General features: G+C 40.7%; 1 protein-coding gene and 1 long non-coding RNA gene across 20 annotated transcripts in view; one reads left to right on the top strand and one right to left on the bottom strand.

Moving 5' to 3' along the window:
- The window catches only part of LOC147311993 (uncharacterized), a 130450-nt gene extending 130097 nt beyond the window's left edge, over positions 1 to 353 (top strand). The window contains exon 5 of the long non-coding RNA XR_015125421.1: positions 296 to 353. This is a non-coding gene — a long non-coding RNA (uncharacterized LOC147311993). The remainder of the gene's footprint in view (positions 1 to 295) is intronic.
- tns1b (tensin 1b) overlaps positions 1 to 18471 on the bottom strand; it is a 190554-nt gene that overhangs the window by 78776 nt on the left and 93307 nt on the right. For all 19 annotated transcript variants that reach the window (XM_086267183.1, XM_086267187.1, XM_086267180.1 and 16 more), the window contains one exon: positions 1750 to 1788. In XM_086267183.1, the coding sequence (XP_086123309.1) occupies positions 1750 to 1788 (39 nt within the window). The remainder of the gene's footprint in view (positions 1 to 1749; positions 1789 to 18471) is intronic.

Here is an 18471-nt window from a genome sequence, read left to right as displayed (position 1 = left end):
CACCAGAGAGGTGACGCACAAACACAATAACTTACTCATTTCTGTAATACATACTGCACTTTAAAAACCAAACACAGCAAAGCTTACCAACAAAATTTAACACCACAAGTCTTTGGAAAACTTCAGGTGCATAAAAGCAGGTGTCCACCATTGTGTTTATTTTTCATGCTTCCTATTTCCTCTTCAGTATCTGCAGTTGTATTTTTAGAAAATCAAAAAAAAGTGCCATTGTTTGTGTTGAAATCCATTGTTTCCCTCAGCTTTAACACTTCTGTGTTTCTTCCTCTCTCCTCAGCAGTACAGTAAAGACACGTCAACCAGTGTTTTACACCTCAGCCCGTCCGTGTTTATGGAGGCAATCAGCACCTTTAATGCAGGCATAAAAGCCTCGAGGGAGACGCCTTTTGGCAAGCTCAAGAGATAGACTGTCGAGATTTGCCCTGCAGTTACTGTTTGCCTCTGCTTTCTTCAGCAATACACAACCAATTAAGATATTATAATATTTTTTTAATCTGTATTTCAATATTACTAACAAAGTGTCCTCCACACTGCTTGAAAAATGTGGGTATGAAAAACATCATGAATGATAATGAATACAGTGTCTGTTACACAACTGTACAAATGCATTAAAAAAAGGTATATTTTTAAAATTTTTCAATATTATTTATATGTGTATTTTTGACATGACACACATATGTCTAGCGGATAAATTGTTTTTTCTTCCTTACCATTGACTATTAAAATACTACTATACTACTAATAAACTACTTAAAACTCTGGATAAACACCTAAATTGGTGAAACTTGAACCTAGTCCATGTGATGGCTGCAGGAGTGCGTCAGATGAAAAAGGTGGAGAGAAAACTGATAGAGGCCAACAGATAGCGGTGAAGTCTATTTTTGTGGTAAAATCTTGCCCTCTGCATCCCAAAGGTGTTTCAGAAAGCAATGAACTCAAACACATGCCTTTAACAATGCCCAGAGAGCTTAGCCTCATGCCTCTGCACTTCTCAAACAGATGTCTTCATGGAGAAGGCATCTAGTGCCAAGGCAACTGCAAGGATAATAACATGTTCTTTCTTAATTACTGCTGCTTTTAAAAACAAAATAAGACAATTTCAAGAAATATTTTCTGTGTGAGCACAGAAAAGTGCAGGGGATATTTGCTTTGGTTTGTCAAGCGCCCAAAACCATTTAAACACACAACATTCGATGAAGCGAGCAAGCGAATCATATCCAAGTCTAACACAGCCTCGTATGTCAATACCATATAAGGCAACCGAGCAAGCGAATATTTTATGGCTCTTGCAGAATCTTTTCATACCCAGAATACGTCCCAATTTGCTCTGTGTTATTTCAAAGACCAAAAGTCGTCATCATGATATAGCAGATTCAATAGCACAGCTTTTTATTTACCTTTCTTATCCAGAAGATTTTTTTAAACTTTTATTCCAAAAGCTATAACCTTTATAACCTTATCAGAACAGAAAATGAGCTGCCAAACAACGGTTAAGTCGAGCAATGTCAGGTTTATTTATATAGCCCCAAATCACAAGTTTGTCTCTGGGGGCCTCCAGATAATGGACCATTATCTGCTATAGTGACTGCAGTGTTAGTGTAGCTGATAGAGCATGTTACTTTCCAACCTTATTTGCAACAATTCTGCACCAAGACGGACACTGTAATAAGTACAGCATGGAAGCAATTACTAACACAAAAAAGAAAAAAGAAAAGAAAGACTGTTGCTTACCAACTCATAGTTTGTTGCTGGAACACAAGATGAGGACACCTGAAAACAGAAAGACAAGCAGTGAGTTATGTGGATGCTAATTTGGAGTTAGAGAAACACTGTAAACAACAAGCACACTGGCAGCTATATTTAGATTACAATTTATGGCTTCATATTTTCGACATGAACCCCAGATGCTTTAAGTTAGCACCCATGTGTTTCTCCATCTCCACTGTAGAATATACAACAAGCAAAGGACAAGCTTCTACAGAATTAGAGCTACCAGAAAGAGAAAAGGAAGAATCCCCTTCGGAAACAAACTACCGGTAATGTAAAATAATATCTAAAAGTCGCCTCTGCTTTACTGTTTTAACTCCGTTCAGCTCACTGTTTTGGCTTTATGGCAACTTTTGTGCATGATGTTGAATTGAAAAAAGTATTTTTGTGACCCCCAAATGGCCAAAAAACAATGGATGCATCTTTAAATAAGGCTGATAATTCAAGAACTGTATGGACAGTGTTTAGCAGGTGCTGATTCGGAGCTACTGAGTTTAAAGACAAGGTAACGACAGACTGTTGTTGTACATGTTCACGTCCGACCCCTCGTACCGTAAGACCTTATTAAATTAAACAGAAGAACAAAGCGGTGGGACCGCTCCAACAGAACTCATGATCTGTCAAGTGCTCGGACTAATCCGATTACCATCCAACAGTTTCCATAATCATTCTGTGAGCTCAGCGTGAGGGCATGAGGCTGATAAACAGGAAGAGTATAATGATAATGGCTTCTAGCAGAAGATTCGAATGATGTGCGCCTAGAAAAAGATGCCCGCTTGATGAGCATGAATGCAAACAGGATGTCAACGTGGTGGTTGTTTCCTTCCTGTGCATGCCAGTCTTCTCATCCTTGGTTAGTGTTTCGTATCATTCTTCTGACATTTCTCATTTGGATTTTCACCAGTTAGTACCTTCATCTCATACATAACCGACTGACCGGTGATAGCACGGGGCAGCTTTATGATTCTAGAGTGCCTTTGTCATTGCTCTTTTCCTATATTCGAATTTCATTGCTATGCTCCGTCCGTTTTAGCTTTGAACGATTAGGCCTCGAGGTTATCACTGCTGTTAACCTCTAAGAGCACCTTTCATCTTTGCTACCGCTCCACCTCTCTCCTTATCCGAGACTAAACGAGTCATTGCTTGAAGACTGGATTTCTGCGATGTCGGGGTCTGCTTTGTGTTACTGTAGCACATTCTTCCTCTGCCCGCAATAATAAAATAAAAAACAGCCTTTGAAAAAGTGCGGTCTCATTAGGCCTTTCATGCAGCTTAGCGCAGTGTTGTTGGGCGGATATTGGCCAAAGAATTGCTCGCGTCATGTATCGCAGACTTCGCTTCACTGTTTTTGACCCTTCAAACTATGTGTAAATGTTGGCAGGTTCAGTGCCAGAGTTTGTGCGATTGATGAAGTCTCACTATGATTTAGTGGTTATGAAAATCCCAGCTGGAGCTCAACCACCGCTGGATTTTCTTGCTTATTGTTGGGCTGTATACTCATATGGATATGGATACAAAATAATCAAATATTTATTAGATCGGGTGACCGGATTCATTGGCCAATTTCCAGTCCCAGCCTTAACAATTTGAATTAAAAAGACCCAAATTAGCTAGCACTATGTACTTGTATAAACAACCCACTGTACTTTTGAAACAAAGTATGTTTTACTATCTGCCAGTTCTCAAAACCAAACTTAAAAGGGTCACTGGATAACTGCCACTGGGATGTTGGACGGCTGATTAGATTCACAAGGTTGAGGATGTGTGAGTCACCTTGGGTCATTACAGTCTCTTTTATAGCTGTTACCCCATCTGGAATACAGGAATGTTAACTCTAAACAGGAAATGACCTTAATCAGATTACATGATTTTAGTCCCTTTAGCAATGGAAGCAGCTGATATGCAAAAAGACAGTGCCTAAATTTAAGACAGGCTCCAACACAGTGGCTGTTACTACTTCAATGGAACCCTTCCATGAATGCTTGTTAGTTGTGAAATGCAATATCTCGACCGTGATACAGTCTGTTCCAATTAGGTAAAACATGAGGTAAGAGCAACACTTTTTTCACTGATTTCATGCTGTCTGTCACAGTCACCACCGTCCTAATATATTACCCGCTAGAATGGATTATGTCTGTTTTAACCTCCTAAGACCCGAACTCTTCCACGGCATGCATTTTTAATTTCTCTCTGATATTTGGGCTGATTGGGACCTGATGAACGTAAAACTATAGAACTACCAGATTTTTTTTTTTACCTAATTTTTGTTTCTAAGAAAAACGAGAGCCACATATTAGGATATTTGTTTAAAATTTCGATAGAACAGTAGCGGTATAATGTCCTCGTAAGTGGATATCAGGCCCTTGTAGAGCAAAATTGAGAATTTTGGTCTAAATAACCCAAAATGTGTTGTCCACATATGTGGACGCCAGGTCCTAGGAGGTTAGAGAATTTTGTCTTACATGGTGAAGTGTGCCTGGAGATGACAGGATACAGTATTTACGTCTGCCTTAAATCAACCTCAGTTACAAGTTATTCTAGCCCTCCCATCCTTATCACTCGCGCTCAACAGCACACCGTTCTTCTCTCCCTGTTCCTTCGGGGGCCCAGGCTCCTTGGGCCTGGTCAGTGTTCTCACCTGACGCTGTCCCTGCCCCTGCCCCATGCTGTTGACAGCTCATCCACCTGCAGTCAGTCATCACCCAGAGTGTTCACATGCACGGAATTTCAAGTGATCAAGTTTTTGCAATATCTAGTCTGCATACTTGAACAAGAGCATGCTTTTATCTTGACTGTAAACCATGTTTAGGCCCTTTCATTATCTGTTATAAGCTCAGAAAGATAGCTAAAGTAATACCAAACAGAACAGTGTGTTTAAAACATCCATGCTTCATTTCATCCTACCATTTCTTTAAAGTTAATTTGCAATAAAAGCCTATATGCTACGCTCGACGGCCCATAGCTGCACACACAGGTGTTTTCACTTATATTGTCTAATCTTCTCAGGGCTGTGTGGGCATGTGCAGACAGTGATTGATTGACATCTTTCTTACTCTGCTGTTACTTCTCGTGTGCCTGTGGGGGTAAACTTGTCTATTAGTGCATGGAGTTTCAGTGACCTTATGTTATTCCCACCAGAGCTCTGCTCAACTTCTACTAAAGTAATAAGAAAATGCAATAGACAGAGAGGCAGTTCTGCGAAAAACTAAAACTAAAAAATTTAAAAAAAGCTAAAAAACTAAACTAAACTTGCTTCCTCCACAAGAGCAAGTAGCAGCCAGTTGCTCCTATTCAAACGCACCTGAGTAACTGATCATCAGCAAGCGTTAGCAACTCTATGAAGGCAGGAGTTTTGGCAGTTTGCTGATCCGGGGCATGCAGGCATACAATGCCACAATAATCCCAGGAGTGGACATTCAAACAAATTCACCCCAAGGTCAGCTCGAGCTTTGTGCCAGGTAAGAAACCGTAACAAGCCAAGAGCTCAGTTAGCATTTTAAATACTAAAGTTTATGGACTGATGCATGGCTTAGGTTTGCAAAGTTGCATGTAAAGAACATATTAGGACAAACACATCATACCAAATGTCAGCACAATGAAGGAAGGGTGATGATTTTGGCTTATTTTGAAGCCAGAATACCTGGGTGCTTTGTAGTTATTGAATTGATACTGCTGTGTATACCAAAGTACTCTTAAGTATTCTAGAGTCAAATGTGAAGCCTTCTGTCTGACAGCTAAAGCTTAGCTCAAACTGGGTCATGCAGCAGGATAAGCACACTAGCAAATTAAGAAAATAAGAAAGTAAGTAAAACACAAGGGGGGGAAAGATATTAACAGAGAGGAGAACATTAGTGCTGATATGTGACTTAAAGGTTGTACTGTTCTGTCAGGAAGGAGCAGAAATAGCCATGAAGGGTCTTGTTTGGTGAGCCCCAAAACAATGAACACTACTTTGACTGGGCTACATTTCATTCGAAGAATCAGCCATCAGATAAACAGTTATTAGATCCGATGCACTGTACAGAATAAGTGGAAATGTAATGCGTCATTTCGAAGACAGCGGCCAAAATGGCAGAACAGAACATAAAGAGCAAGTTCATGAAGGCGCCAAAACATTTATTTAGTTATTGCAACTCAGTTGTCATGACCAATAAAATTCATTCATTTTATTTGCAATTAAATTATATTTGATGCAATATCAATGACAAATTAGCGAATGGCGCCACTGTAATGTAACCGCTGATTAGAAGTTCAGATTGAGACTGTAGGTAGTCTGCCCACATTAGAATAGCTCACATTCTCCCTCGTGCTATGTAGCTGCTTCACTGGGACTTGGTGCCATTGTACTGTTGCAGTCAGAGTCAGGGTCCACCAGAAACCACAGCAAATATTTATCTAAAAGCAGGTGAGCACTTAGCAAACAGTTTCAAGACAAACGTTTGCTATACCCTCTGCACCTTCAGCTGTCTTTTGATACAACATATATCCTCTTTATTGCATGAGGATGTAACCATCAGTAACATTGTGTCTGTCCATTACCAGCTATTTCATTTTGTACAAATGGACAAGTTTGTGTGTTTTTCCATCTGACCACATGCATTTTTAGAGAAAAACAAGTTGGGACCCGCACTCAAAATATAAATATATATATATATATATATATATATATATATATATATATATATATATATATATATATATATATATATATATATATATATATATATATATAAAAACATAGAATATTTCAGCATCTATTGGAAGAAAAGCCAGAAGTAGCCACAGCTGCTGTGTCAACCTCAGCTGTACATTGTAGATTTCTGTAAGTGTATCCAAACACCCCCATGGAAAATGAAAGGATATTTTACTACTGCAAAATAAGCTCAGATTACAGCACTAGCCTCAGTACTATAGACCCACACATAAGGTATATTGTTGACCAGAATCAAACGTGCAAACAGCCCATAGAACGAAATGCAATGGGTCCAGTGTAACCATGGCTTCTGAATAATGTCTGAATTTAGATGAAAACCTACACAAAGCCTTTGTCCGGGCTCTGCGGTGCGAGAGGAGGAAGCCTGCTGAGAGTGTGTGTTGATGCTATCGGCAGTATTCAAATGAGTGTAATATAATAAAGGATAATTGTGTTGTTGCATTCCATACATGCTTCTGTTAACTGCATTAAACAAGGGCCCATTTCCTGCAGACAAAAGTCCATGTCAGATATCCCTGGCTCGTATGACGGCGTTCACATGCAGTAAGCTTCCTGCTAGCCGCTGACACACTCCAGAAACTGACACGATATGTAACCGATGTCATTCTCCCAGATCTGAATATGTTAATGACCCCACCAACGACACCACCAACGAACCCACCGGCGCGGCACGGAGAAAAAATGAATCGATTCATTATTTGGGTAAACAAATACCGCTATGCCTATTTCTACAAATCTCAACCTTCACGGAAGAAAATCAAACACAGAGATGGACGTTCCAGCTTTACTTCAAGCAGCAAACCGATTTCCATGCAGGTTAGCTCACTCTCCACCGTGGAAAAGAGCGTGGGAGGGCATGCGCTAGAAAACTTTCTCCAGCTCTCTGCACTGGCATATAAACACACGGTTTCCCTGTGTGCTTTTATGTTTATCCAGATCTTTGCATCTGGCACGTCCCGGCCGAAATATTCACTGTGCAAATTCAATTTGCGAGGCGTAACGAGTAACAGAAGGCTTTTCTGTGTCCGTGCTGGTCGAGTGTGCCAGAGTGCGGCTTCGTATGGACTTATTGGGATATTATCAAAGCACAAAGGAATGATGGGAGAGCTTTGGTCCAAGCAACTATGCCCTCTTCACTTTGCTTTTTTCTCCTTCTTGATCCATATTCATTATTTTATTAGAATTCTGATGCATCTATGCGGGCTGAATAGGAATTCCTTAAACCTCATTCTTTGCCCGATGTATTTTTCTTTTTTCCTAATGTACACTTCTGCTGCTTTACATCCACATATTTTTCTTTCTTGTCTGTCTCAGTCTGTGTGAAAGTTATGGCCTCTTTGTTTCCCTCAAGGGAAAGTTGTGGAAAATCTCAGATTTATTGGCAGATTGGACTGCAGGACGTGTACACGACTGAGCCGCTGTCTCCAAACACTGGTCCTCATCTCGGCGCTGCTGATTTATGTGTCACAGAATGAGAAGCACTTCAGGAATGAAGAGGCATGTACGCACGGTTGTGTCTGTTTTTCTTTTGTCAGCATATTTAAGTACACGTCTGGGATTATTATACTGTACTATACAGTATTTGGGTGTATACAGTATAGTATCTTATAGCAAAAACAATTAGGACATCAATTAATTATTCACCACATTGGGGACTTTTGCACAAAAAAATCCATCTTTTCTAGAAAGGCTTTTTATCATCCGTCTTTGTATTACTATAAAAGCGTCTGGACTTCTTTAAGTTGCTTGAAGACGTTTCACCTCTCATCCGAGACGCTTCGTCAGTTCTAGGGTCAAATGGTGAAGAGTCCCAGATTTAAGCCCTGTGGGAGTGTTCTCCCAAGAGGGACAATGGACCTCCTAATGAACCTCTACCTAATCACTGAAGAACTGAAGAAACATCTCAGATGAGAGGTGAAACGTCTTCAAGCAACTTAAAGAAGTCCAGACGCTTCTTTCCAAGCTTCTTAGACTACAGTGGTTCCCAAACTTTTTTTGCTAGGCCCCCCTTTGTTTTACAAGAAAAATGTAACCCTAACCCACGTCCTCCAACCACACACACCCATATTTTGCTCCATTGCGGCTTATTGCACACCTCAGACATTTAGTAAACAATTAAGCAAATACAAGTAATCTGCAATAAATTACAGTTAGTAAGAAAATAAACTACTAACTCTGCGTCCACACCTACACGGGTATTTTTGAAGACGCAGCTGTTTCGTCCACACGTAAACTGCGTTTCAAATCACTGAACACGGAGATTTTTTAAAACTCCTTTTTTACGTTTAGGTGTTGACGAGGAATACAGAGTTCTTCACGCAACGTCAAAAGGTATGTGCCTTTTTTCACGTCACGCTGTGCGCCACGTTATTGTTTACATGAGATGAATTGAAAAATGGCAGATAGTCAGATTAACAGTATTTTGTCTCCATCTTCAGGTTTTACACGCTTACACATACACATGCAGTTATTGTCCCTCTATTTAGAAAGGCAGAGGCGTCACGGTGTGATTATTTTACATGTAGTTGTTTTTTTCCTGTGTAATAATATTCAACATTGCTAACAATGAAGTTGGTTTGGAAACATATTCAGCTATGGTTCATCTCCTGCTTTGCGTTTGTGGAGGCGCCCCGTGCTAGCAGTGTCCAAGCGTTGTTTTTTTTTCCCTTCTCATACCGCGCCCCCCCTAGGGGGCGGGCCCCACACTTTGGGAAGGTCTGGACTACGATGACCTGGATGACTGAGAACCTTCACAGACAGTCTAAAGCCCTGTTTGCATGGGGCTAGTACAGGGGTGGGCAATCTCAGTCCACGAGGGCTGGTGTCCCTGCAGGTTTTTTGATGTGTCCTCGAACCAACACAGCAGATTTAAATGGCTAAATTAGCTCCTCAACATGTCCTGAAGTTCTCCAGAGGCCTGGTAACAAACTAATCATGTGATTCAGGTGTGTTGACCCAAGGTGAGATCTAAAACCTGCAGGACACCGGCCCTCGTGGACTGAGATTGCCCATCCCTGGGCTAGTATTACTCTGGATCACTCATGATTTGCAATAATTGCAGAGGTGTGAATCAACCATGTCCATAATTTCCAATATAAAAACATTCCACCACAAATTACCCACCTCATTTTACAATTAAGAGGTTATGCAACCATTTTAAAATTGCATGTGCAATTGCCGCCTCAGGAATTTCAGCTTTGTATTTCTTTCTTTTTGCAAACCTTTTTGTGTACTGGCAATTAGAAATAGATGTTTGGACTGCATTGTTAGTGGTAATTCTGAGAGGCTCGTGTCCAACCCTAACCCTTCAGAAATAGTGAGACGCAAAACATGTGCGACAGCATTCGGTAAAAAACACGTTGCTGGCTTGAGTTAGTTTGTGTCAGTCTATTAAGATTAACTTTGGGTCTGTAGGTGTCAACCACACATCTCATCTCAGTTCTGATCCTCTATGTGTGCACTATAAAAGAAAGCCACAGCTAAGTCCATCACACTACCTAGCAAAGATTAGCTAACGCTAACTTTATTCACTGCCACAGTGATGATAAAGAGATACAGATAGATGTCAAAAGATTTTTGAAACGAAAAACCATCATAATGAGCACACAGTTTGTTTCTTTGCCTGTGTAGGAGCAAATTGAACCCCGGAGGGATCAGACAGCCTTTTCATGTCCCTGCCATGCTTCTTCTCCACGGCTGCAGCTCAAAGTGGCCTTCAGCCTGCTCATTCTCACCCCTGTCTTTGTTGGACGGGGCTGACAGCGTGGTGAGGGGAGAAGCTGCGGCTTGTTTCTTTTGTTCTAAAGTTACAGCGGGGGTCACGTTCCGTTCCCAGGGTCCTTCAGCTAAGAGCTGGTATTTACCAGCACGCTGATTTACACATTTAGCATGGCTCTCACTTTCTGGCACCAGGCCAAGCGGCTGAGGACGAGAAGAGGGGGTTAAGAAGGCAGCCATGAAGAATCAGGGTTCAGAGGGTGGTTTATGTCCTCTGGTGAGTTGGCAAGCTTGCCATCTTCTGTGCCATTTTTCCTTTGACATTTTGGGCATTGTGCTTGTGTTTGCTCCCTCACCCACAGTCAGATGCAAAGATCAATACCAATTTCACTGCTGTGCTTACAGTATGGATAAACCTTTGCAAGGCATTTTGCCAAGCTTTGCTGAAAGACAGCGAGCAGAGAGAAACTTCAGCTTCTGTCAGAAGTCTTTCAGCATCTCCCCATTTTATATCTCAGTGACACATGTTCACATGACGACATTTTTCCACATGTCGTCATTTGACATCTGCTCACTTGCAGGAGATGTTACTGTAGGAACGGCCCTTAAAACACGCAAACAAATGGAACAAGCCAGAACAGACAGAAATAATGGGTCAAAGTCATAAAAGCAGAAATGAATGCTTAATACAGAATAACAATTTTTGTCTCATAAACATTTGGTAATAAAACCTTTAATTTCTTTGATTCATGTCTCAGTCTTTATGATGACATATGTTTGCATCCTGGAATATGATTTGATTACAAAAGACTTGCATTCAGAGTTGAGGTGAACACAGAGCAGGAATGTCAAACTCTGCACATGCATTTTTCTGCAACAGTAAATATCAAATATGCTCAAAGAAGCAGTTCACAAACATTTTAAGCATAGCTGGACTTTTGAAACTAAGGCATTCCCATCCCAGAGTGTCACATACTGCCATTTTGTGGCATCTTCTGGCGTCGGTGGTTTGACACACCTAGCATATTGGATGCCACAGAACGAGGACGTGTAGATGGAGGTGGTGTAAGTCACGAGTCAAGGACTGGGGTTAGTGTTGTGTTTGGAAGCTCATATTTTCTCATATTCTTCTGATTCTTTTCACTGGCTGCTTTGTTAATAGCAAATTAGTTTATCAGAACGAGTGACAAACTTACAAAATCAGCAAGAACGAGCAGCTAGACTCAAAGTCTCAGTCAGTTATCAAGTGCTGCTCTAGTGCTTGTCCACATCATCCCTTGGCATCTGCGTGTTCCTAAACATGAAACTAAATGACTGGTTGAGCTTCACGCATGACTGGGCCACTGAAGAAATGTTGAAGCCAGCTCAGCTTTGACTTGTGCACAAATCAGTGGTGTGAACAGAGAACCATAAGGCACTTGGTGCTTTACGTTTAAATGCTGTGGGTGAGCATTTAAACGTAAAGCTAAGTGTCCAAATGCAACAACTAAAGAGTATGACAAGCATTTCTCCGTTAAACTCAGTGAATCATGCCAAAGGAGACCTTTCTAGTATCCATGAGATCTTTTGACACCCTGGGAATGAGACCCTCCATATTTTTATTACTAGTTTAGAGTAGCAGTAGCTCTGCATGATTCACAGTTTAAAATAATCTTTATTTATCTTACACTGAGCTTTGGTGGAGCCACTCAAATCATCCTTTGCTCCCTTTAAGATAACTTTCTCCTGATTGGCTGCCCCCCACCTGATGTTGAGCTTTAAACAGCAAGTGGGCGGAGCTTCTATGTTCACAGCCAGAGCAATGTTCCTACAGTAAGATGACCTTATTAGGTATACCCACTCTCAATGACATCACACAGAGCTAGGAATAGACAAAATGGTTCAAAACAGGGTGTTAGAGCAGTGTGAAGCCTGAGCTTTGGACTCGCAAGGTCACATTTGGCCATGTTTATTTTAAGCATCCACCATTGTAATAGTATATACAAAAAGAGAAGAGAAGGAGAAGCATAATAGCTCCATTTTAAATTTCCATTTCTACAATTATGCCCCATTTACTGATTACGAACACATGATGTGATTAAAATCAACAGAACATTTTTTTTATTCATATTTGCGTATTTTGGAGGGGAACTGTTATCTCAACATTAGATTGCATTTGCACGAGAAGCGTCGAGATCTTGGAAAGCAACAGGTTGATGTCAGGGGAGAAAACTGGACAAGCTGAGACGAGCCTGTGCAGTCAAACTGTGCACAGCTGTTATGTTATAACCTCAATGAAAAAGAAAAGGAAAGAAAAACCCCACAAAGGGAAGGATATCGTTCATTTAACTGCAGCACTAAGTCACCTGCACGCCTACACATTTAGCTGTTTTCTAACGACAGATGGATGGGTGAGTTTGGGTTTCACATTTAATCCCACCAAAGTATCTCCCTCCTTTATCTGCTTCTCCTTCAAGTCCCGTTTTTTTTTTTTTTTTAACAAAACTGATGTTCATCATGCACTCATCAGCAGTTAAACATCAGCTGTTAAACATAGGATTACGTAAGAATTTCTATTTGCTCCATTTTGCTTTGCGCACAATCACTCATTTCTGACATTCGATCAGTATGAAACAAAAAAATCTGCAGAGAAAACACAGATCCATTCACAGATCTGCATAACTTGACTCAGCTGAGCATTAATCACTGCCGCACTGTGTTTCCAGCACAAATATTAATATCCTAAATAGAGCTATTAATAATACGCATAAGAAAGCAAACTCACCACTGCCATTAACAGGTCATGAACAAGTTGGGCAAAACTATCCTGGCCATTAAAATCTGATGTCTAGCAGTTACACTCCTATATACTTCCTGGCAAGCTTTAAAAACACTCCACAAAGCTGAGAAACTATATTTTATGTTTTATAAAAAAGATTAAAGGCATATTTGTACTCAGGCCCAGACAAGCCTTTCTCCCATCTTTTAGCTCTCCAGCCTTCAAGTGAGTCCAAGCAGCTTGGTGAAAAATCAGGAACCTGGCACTGATGTTTCCTGCCTTTCTGGTCAGTACTATAAGCCCCGCTCGACACCAATCAGTCATGAAAAGCAAACAACAATATGAAGGTTTCTGGTAAAAGCGAGGAAACAGGTCTGCTTTCTATAAACATTCCCCACAGAGACATGGAGGCTTGATAACAAAGAAGGAGAAAAAAGGAAAAGAAAACAACCTCCCGCCCTCCTCGTGGACTTCTGGCACACACACATGAACATACCTCGCATGGTGTTCACATGGATGCTCAGTCATGTGGACACTAAAATGCTTTCACATCTCACATTGATTTAACGGGATAATTTACCTTCTTACCCAGAGAATAAAGTGACATAAAGTTTGCATTGTTTTTATGTTTTCCATATATATCATGTTAAAAAAAACTCAAAATGCAATGATGGGATAAGATGAATCTTTCAAACTGTTTTTGAACCAAACATTTGTGACATTTAGACTTTGCTCAAGTCTAAATGTCATAAACTTTATCCATCCATCCATTTTCTTAATTCCTTATCCAAACAGGCTCATGGTGCGCTTGGAGCCTATCCTAGCTGACACTGGATGAGAAGCAGGATACACACTTTGGACACACCTCAGAGAACACAAACTCCATACAGAAAGGCCCAATCCAACCCGCCGGGTTAAAAGTAGCTTTCTTGCTGGAAGGCAGGAGTGCTTACCACTACACCACCATGCTGGCCTCATCTAATCAGGAGCTGGTTCACCAAATCTGGAGGAAATCTTAAAAGAATCAGTGATGAAATAAGTGGCCACAGAGGTTCAAAGCTACGGCATCTTGTCGAAGGCTATTACGCGTCAAAGTCAAGAACTAAGTCCAAAGCAAACTTAGAAGACCTGGAAATCAAATCCTGAGACATGACCTCATCAGTCTTCTCTCATATCTACTGTGCAAACAATCTGAAAGATGTTTAAAAAAAGTTTCAACTCAGTGGTGCAGGTTCAGCAATAATGAGATCAAAAACAAACCATCCTGATCGCAGTCAAGCTATGACATCAGAAAATCAAAATGTTTACATCTTATACAAACCCTCGGAAACTAGAAGAACTGAGTGAATACCTTCAGGGAAAGCATAACAAAGCAGAAACTGTGTTTTTTATTGACATTTGGGCAAAACTGGCACGAATGGTGTACGAGGGGCATAAAGGCTTAAAAAGAGCCAAACCATCCCAACTAACGTGTGCATGTAAGGGCACCGGGATAACAAAAGGTAAATAAATCTTTCAAGACTCTACATGTGGCTCAGTTCCCCTGGAGGAGCCACGTTCAATAATCATCAAGCTGCTTTAAAGCCAAAACAAGTCAATGTTTGTGAGATGGTGCACTGCAAGGGTACATTGAGGACATTGATTGGATACCCCTGATACAAAGTATTACTGGTCTACTGATAAGGTTGCCATCCTGGAAAATGGGGAACGGTGTCATTTGGTAATCAAAAAAACCCTGAAGTTGCATGCCAAAATAAACCTCCCAAAAAGAGGCTGGGAAAATGAAACCCCCCTCCTTTCTCAATATGTTCCTTGACTATGAAACTACCAATGCTATTCAAGAAAGGGCCATTATACCAGGCCTCCAGCTTGATTGCATGGAGTCATTGAAAAGATTAGCTGTCATTAAATGTTCCACTTTTTGGGGGTATTATAAGGAGCCCCTCTATTTAAAGAGTAGTAATCTGTGAGGGTCCTCGGGAAGTCTAAAGACTGCTGGCTCCAGTTACCAGTCAAGAAACATGGAAAGAAAGAAGACTGCGGGCAAATTCTTGACAGCAAAACATAAAACGAGCCATTATACCCACTGAGGTTTTTAGCCAAAAATAAATTAATACAAATATTTTACAAACTGTACATGATGCACAAAAGGCCAGCTGGAGGAGCTGTATAACTATTTTACCTATCTGCAATGGAACAAGTCCAATTCATATTTTAATTTATTTCTTCTCTCAAGGTGGTGTCATCTTTTTTTTCTTGCGTTAAGCTACTGTGTAGAGTTGTGTTTAATCACTGTCAGAGATTTCCATAATGTGAGACCAGAAGATGAAGTGTTGTGAAGACGTTCAGTCCTGGAGAACAAAAACATCAGTGTGGAAGTCTACATTCCCATTTTGGACAAGTTTCTCCAATAAAAAGATACCAGAAGCCCCAAACCTACCAGTAAGTCACAACCAGCCGACAACCTTGGAAGCTGAAAACCAAAGAAGATATAGGAGTACCAAAAACTGCAGGCCTTCAGTGTGTTTGAGGCTGGCTCCAAGAAACTGCTCAATTCCCATACACTCCCATATTAACATGCAAAATTCTACAGCAGAAAAAAAGCACGTTTGCAGCCAGCCGGGCCTCACTTCCGCTACCCGAGCGTGTTTGTGGTGTTGGTGCTTTTTGGAATTGTTGTCAAATAATGCAGAGTAAAACCCATCAAAGCGACTGTACTCCAGCTTTGTTTTGCAATGTTATAAGAAGAAAGCCATAATTAGCAGGTATGTATCTGTATCTATGGGATGAACTCGTACAGGTTATGAATGTTCATGGCCGTGTTGAATTATTTCAACACATCACCCAATGATAATGCACAACTTAAATACCTCAAAAGAAAGCTTGAAAACAGTGTGTGTTCATCTAAGCTGGTGGGCTGATGGTCCCGAGTTGTTCGAGCATCCTAAGCAGTAAATTTTGAAGGGGGTTCGCTGTTCATTTTAACTGCAACATTAGTCTCCGGATATGCTCTTTGAAACGCTCTTAAAACACCTTCCTGTGGGCCTATGACAGCAGTTTCTCATATATGCCAGATGACCTGCTAAGCAACGACAATAAGTGAAACATTATATGACGCCCTTGATAAATGTGAAGCTTTTACTTGCTCTCAGTTGAAGCTATTAATTATACTAAAAGCCCAACAATAAGGCATGATGCCTTGGCATGGCTATGGATTATTTATGTTGCTAATGTATTGCAGGTTTGCAGTATGTGCCAACATTGAGCCCCGAGGACCCAGGGAATAAATATATTGCTGTGTGCACACATTACAGTTCAGCACAGCATTTTGTGAACATAAGTGAGAGTGCATTAGTTCAATTATAATACAGTAGATGTATTATGCAATGTATCGATTCAGCCTATGCTGGATATGCAAACTTTGTACTGTACTTGAGTGTAACATTGAGCAAAATCAAAAGTGTCTCCTGGCTTACATTACAATGCACCTTTGTGCCCTTGAATAAAGGGCTAAAGCCAAGTTCTCTCACTCTTCTAGAGTTGTGCACAGTCACAATGTGAGTCCGTGAGAAAATAGTAAACACAAGAAACTAAATGGTTTGTTACAATACACGGTAATGTCGTAGCTGAGGCAGTGTCTGCAAGAACTGAGACATACACACAGAAGAAGAAAGATTACATCAGCTGAAGAGCATGAGAATTCACACTGGTGGTTTTTTATGGTTCATGAAGCACTGCCTTATCCCTAATCCTAGAAACACACACACACACACACATACACAGTAAGTGAACAAACACACCTTCACAAACTGGCCAGCCCTTCCTCTGTCCCGATCTTATGGCTGAATGTGTGGTTGAGTATGTAACTGTGGTTAGAGTTGCCTGTAAGAGTGGGTTGAGGGAGGCTTTGGCAGACTGGCAGACAGTAATGATGAAAAATGCCTCTTCTGAAATCCAGTCCGGCACAGGCTTCAAGCCAGTGGATGTTCGCCATTCCCACAAAGCCAGGCGTCACGGGTAATGCCGCTCTTCAGGCAAGACAATGCCGTGTTACACATACGCCAGCCAAGGAATGTGTGGGTTACACATCCTACAAGTTATTACCAATTGTGATGTCAGAAACCGCTCATTCCAGCAAATCATTTGTAATCAGTATTTTGCCCGTAGTATTGGTTTAAAGGTCTGTGCAACACAGGAATCTGCATTCCCTTTAATCTCTTGAGTAATTTAAATTCTTTTTAGCTTCTTTAATTGTTTTGGTTTCCCCTTTCTTCTGCTTTTAGAAGAAGACTATCCGGTGACTATGAAAAATTAGCAGCTAAAATGAAAGAAGCTGCCCTCAGGAGTTGGTCAGTTGGACAGACAAATGCTAATATCGTCCCATTTCTCATCTCCAATCACTTTACAACAGTGTTATGCATGCAACCTATTGTTTTTCCTTAGATTAGCTGATCACATAATGCTGCTTTTAAATGGAATTGCTTCTGAAAATTCAACAGGCTTTTAGATTTAGTTACTGTTTCTTGTTTATTCTTTCCATTCCAAATGGTTACCACTCCAAGACCTCTTTCACAATGTTGCTTAAATATATATTAAGACATCACTTATTATAGTTTGCTTATATGGTGCGTTTTCATAAATGAGTCCCCAAAACTACAAGTGCTGAAAGACTTCTGGGTCTCTGTGGTTATAATGAAGCTGAAATGTACAGTGAAAATTAAAGATGTTGGGTGGTGGAAAGTGCTCTCATACACATTGGTCCAAAATGTCACAGAGGTGGTCAACTTGGTTAAACCAGTCCTACTGTGGATGGAAGCACTGCAATCCTGGACGATACAGCTCACATCAGGACAGAAATGTTTCCTCAGAGCATAAAGGTGATTACTCTCAACAACTTTGGACTGATTTACAGTCACATCTCCCTGTACTGGAAACCATGCTGACAAAATGTACCCCACTGTATAACATCTGGAAGTGACTGTGCACAAACACCATGTGTAAAAGCTGGGGGTGCACAGGGGTCAAATTTAGACATTTTTGTGGACACATAACTTTTCCATCAGTGCATAGCTGGTGCTCAATTTCACACATTTCCACCATCTTTTTAAAAAAATGTTGTAAGGCTAGCACTGGCACTACAAAAGTGCCAGACCCAAAGTTGGAACCTCTGATGTCAGTGGTTAAAGGAAGGGTTACCATAATGAATTCACCAGTGACTGGCGGATGGTGCCCACATATTGAGTCCAAAATGAAATCCTACTGAAATTACCCCAATATCTGCTAATAACACCATTGGTTCTCAAATCTGTCAAAACGAGGGCCAGTTTTTAAAAAGCACAAAAGCTAGAGGGGGCAGTCATCAACACCAGCTCCATGCTGAAAGATAAGTATTACTGGACTCGTTCAGCTGTCTCTAGCATACATTACCAGCAGCAGCAATACATTACATTATAGCCTAGTATTGTGTTCCAACAGCTCCAACTACACTACAAAATGT

Source organism: Aulonocara sp. 'chitande type north' Nkhata Bay, linkage group LG16 (genome assembly GCF_057382095.1).
Source record: "Aulonocara sp. 'chitande type north' Nkhata Bay isolate Kocher_YH1m ecotype deep benthic linkage group LG16, A_spYH_male_GT1.1, whole genome shotgun sequence".
In the NCBI taxonomy this organism is placed as follows: domain Eukaryota; kingdom Metazoa; phylum Chordata; class Actinopteri; order Cichliformes; family Cichlidae; genus Aulonocara; species Aulonocara sp. 'chitande type north' Nkhata Bay.
Note: the sequence above shows the minus strand (reverse complement) of the source record. Positions and strands in the feature narration are given on the sequence as shown.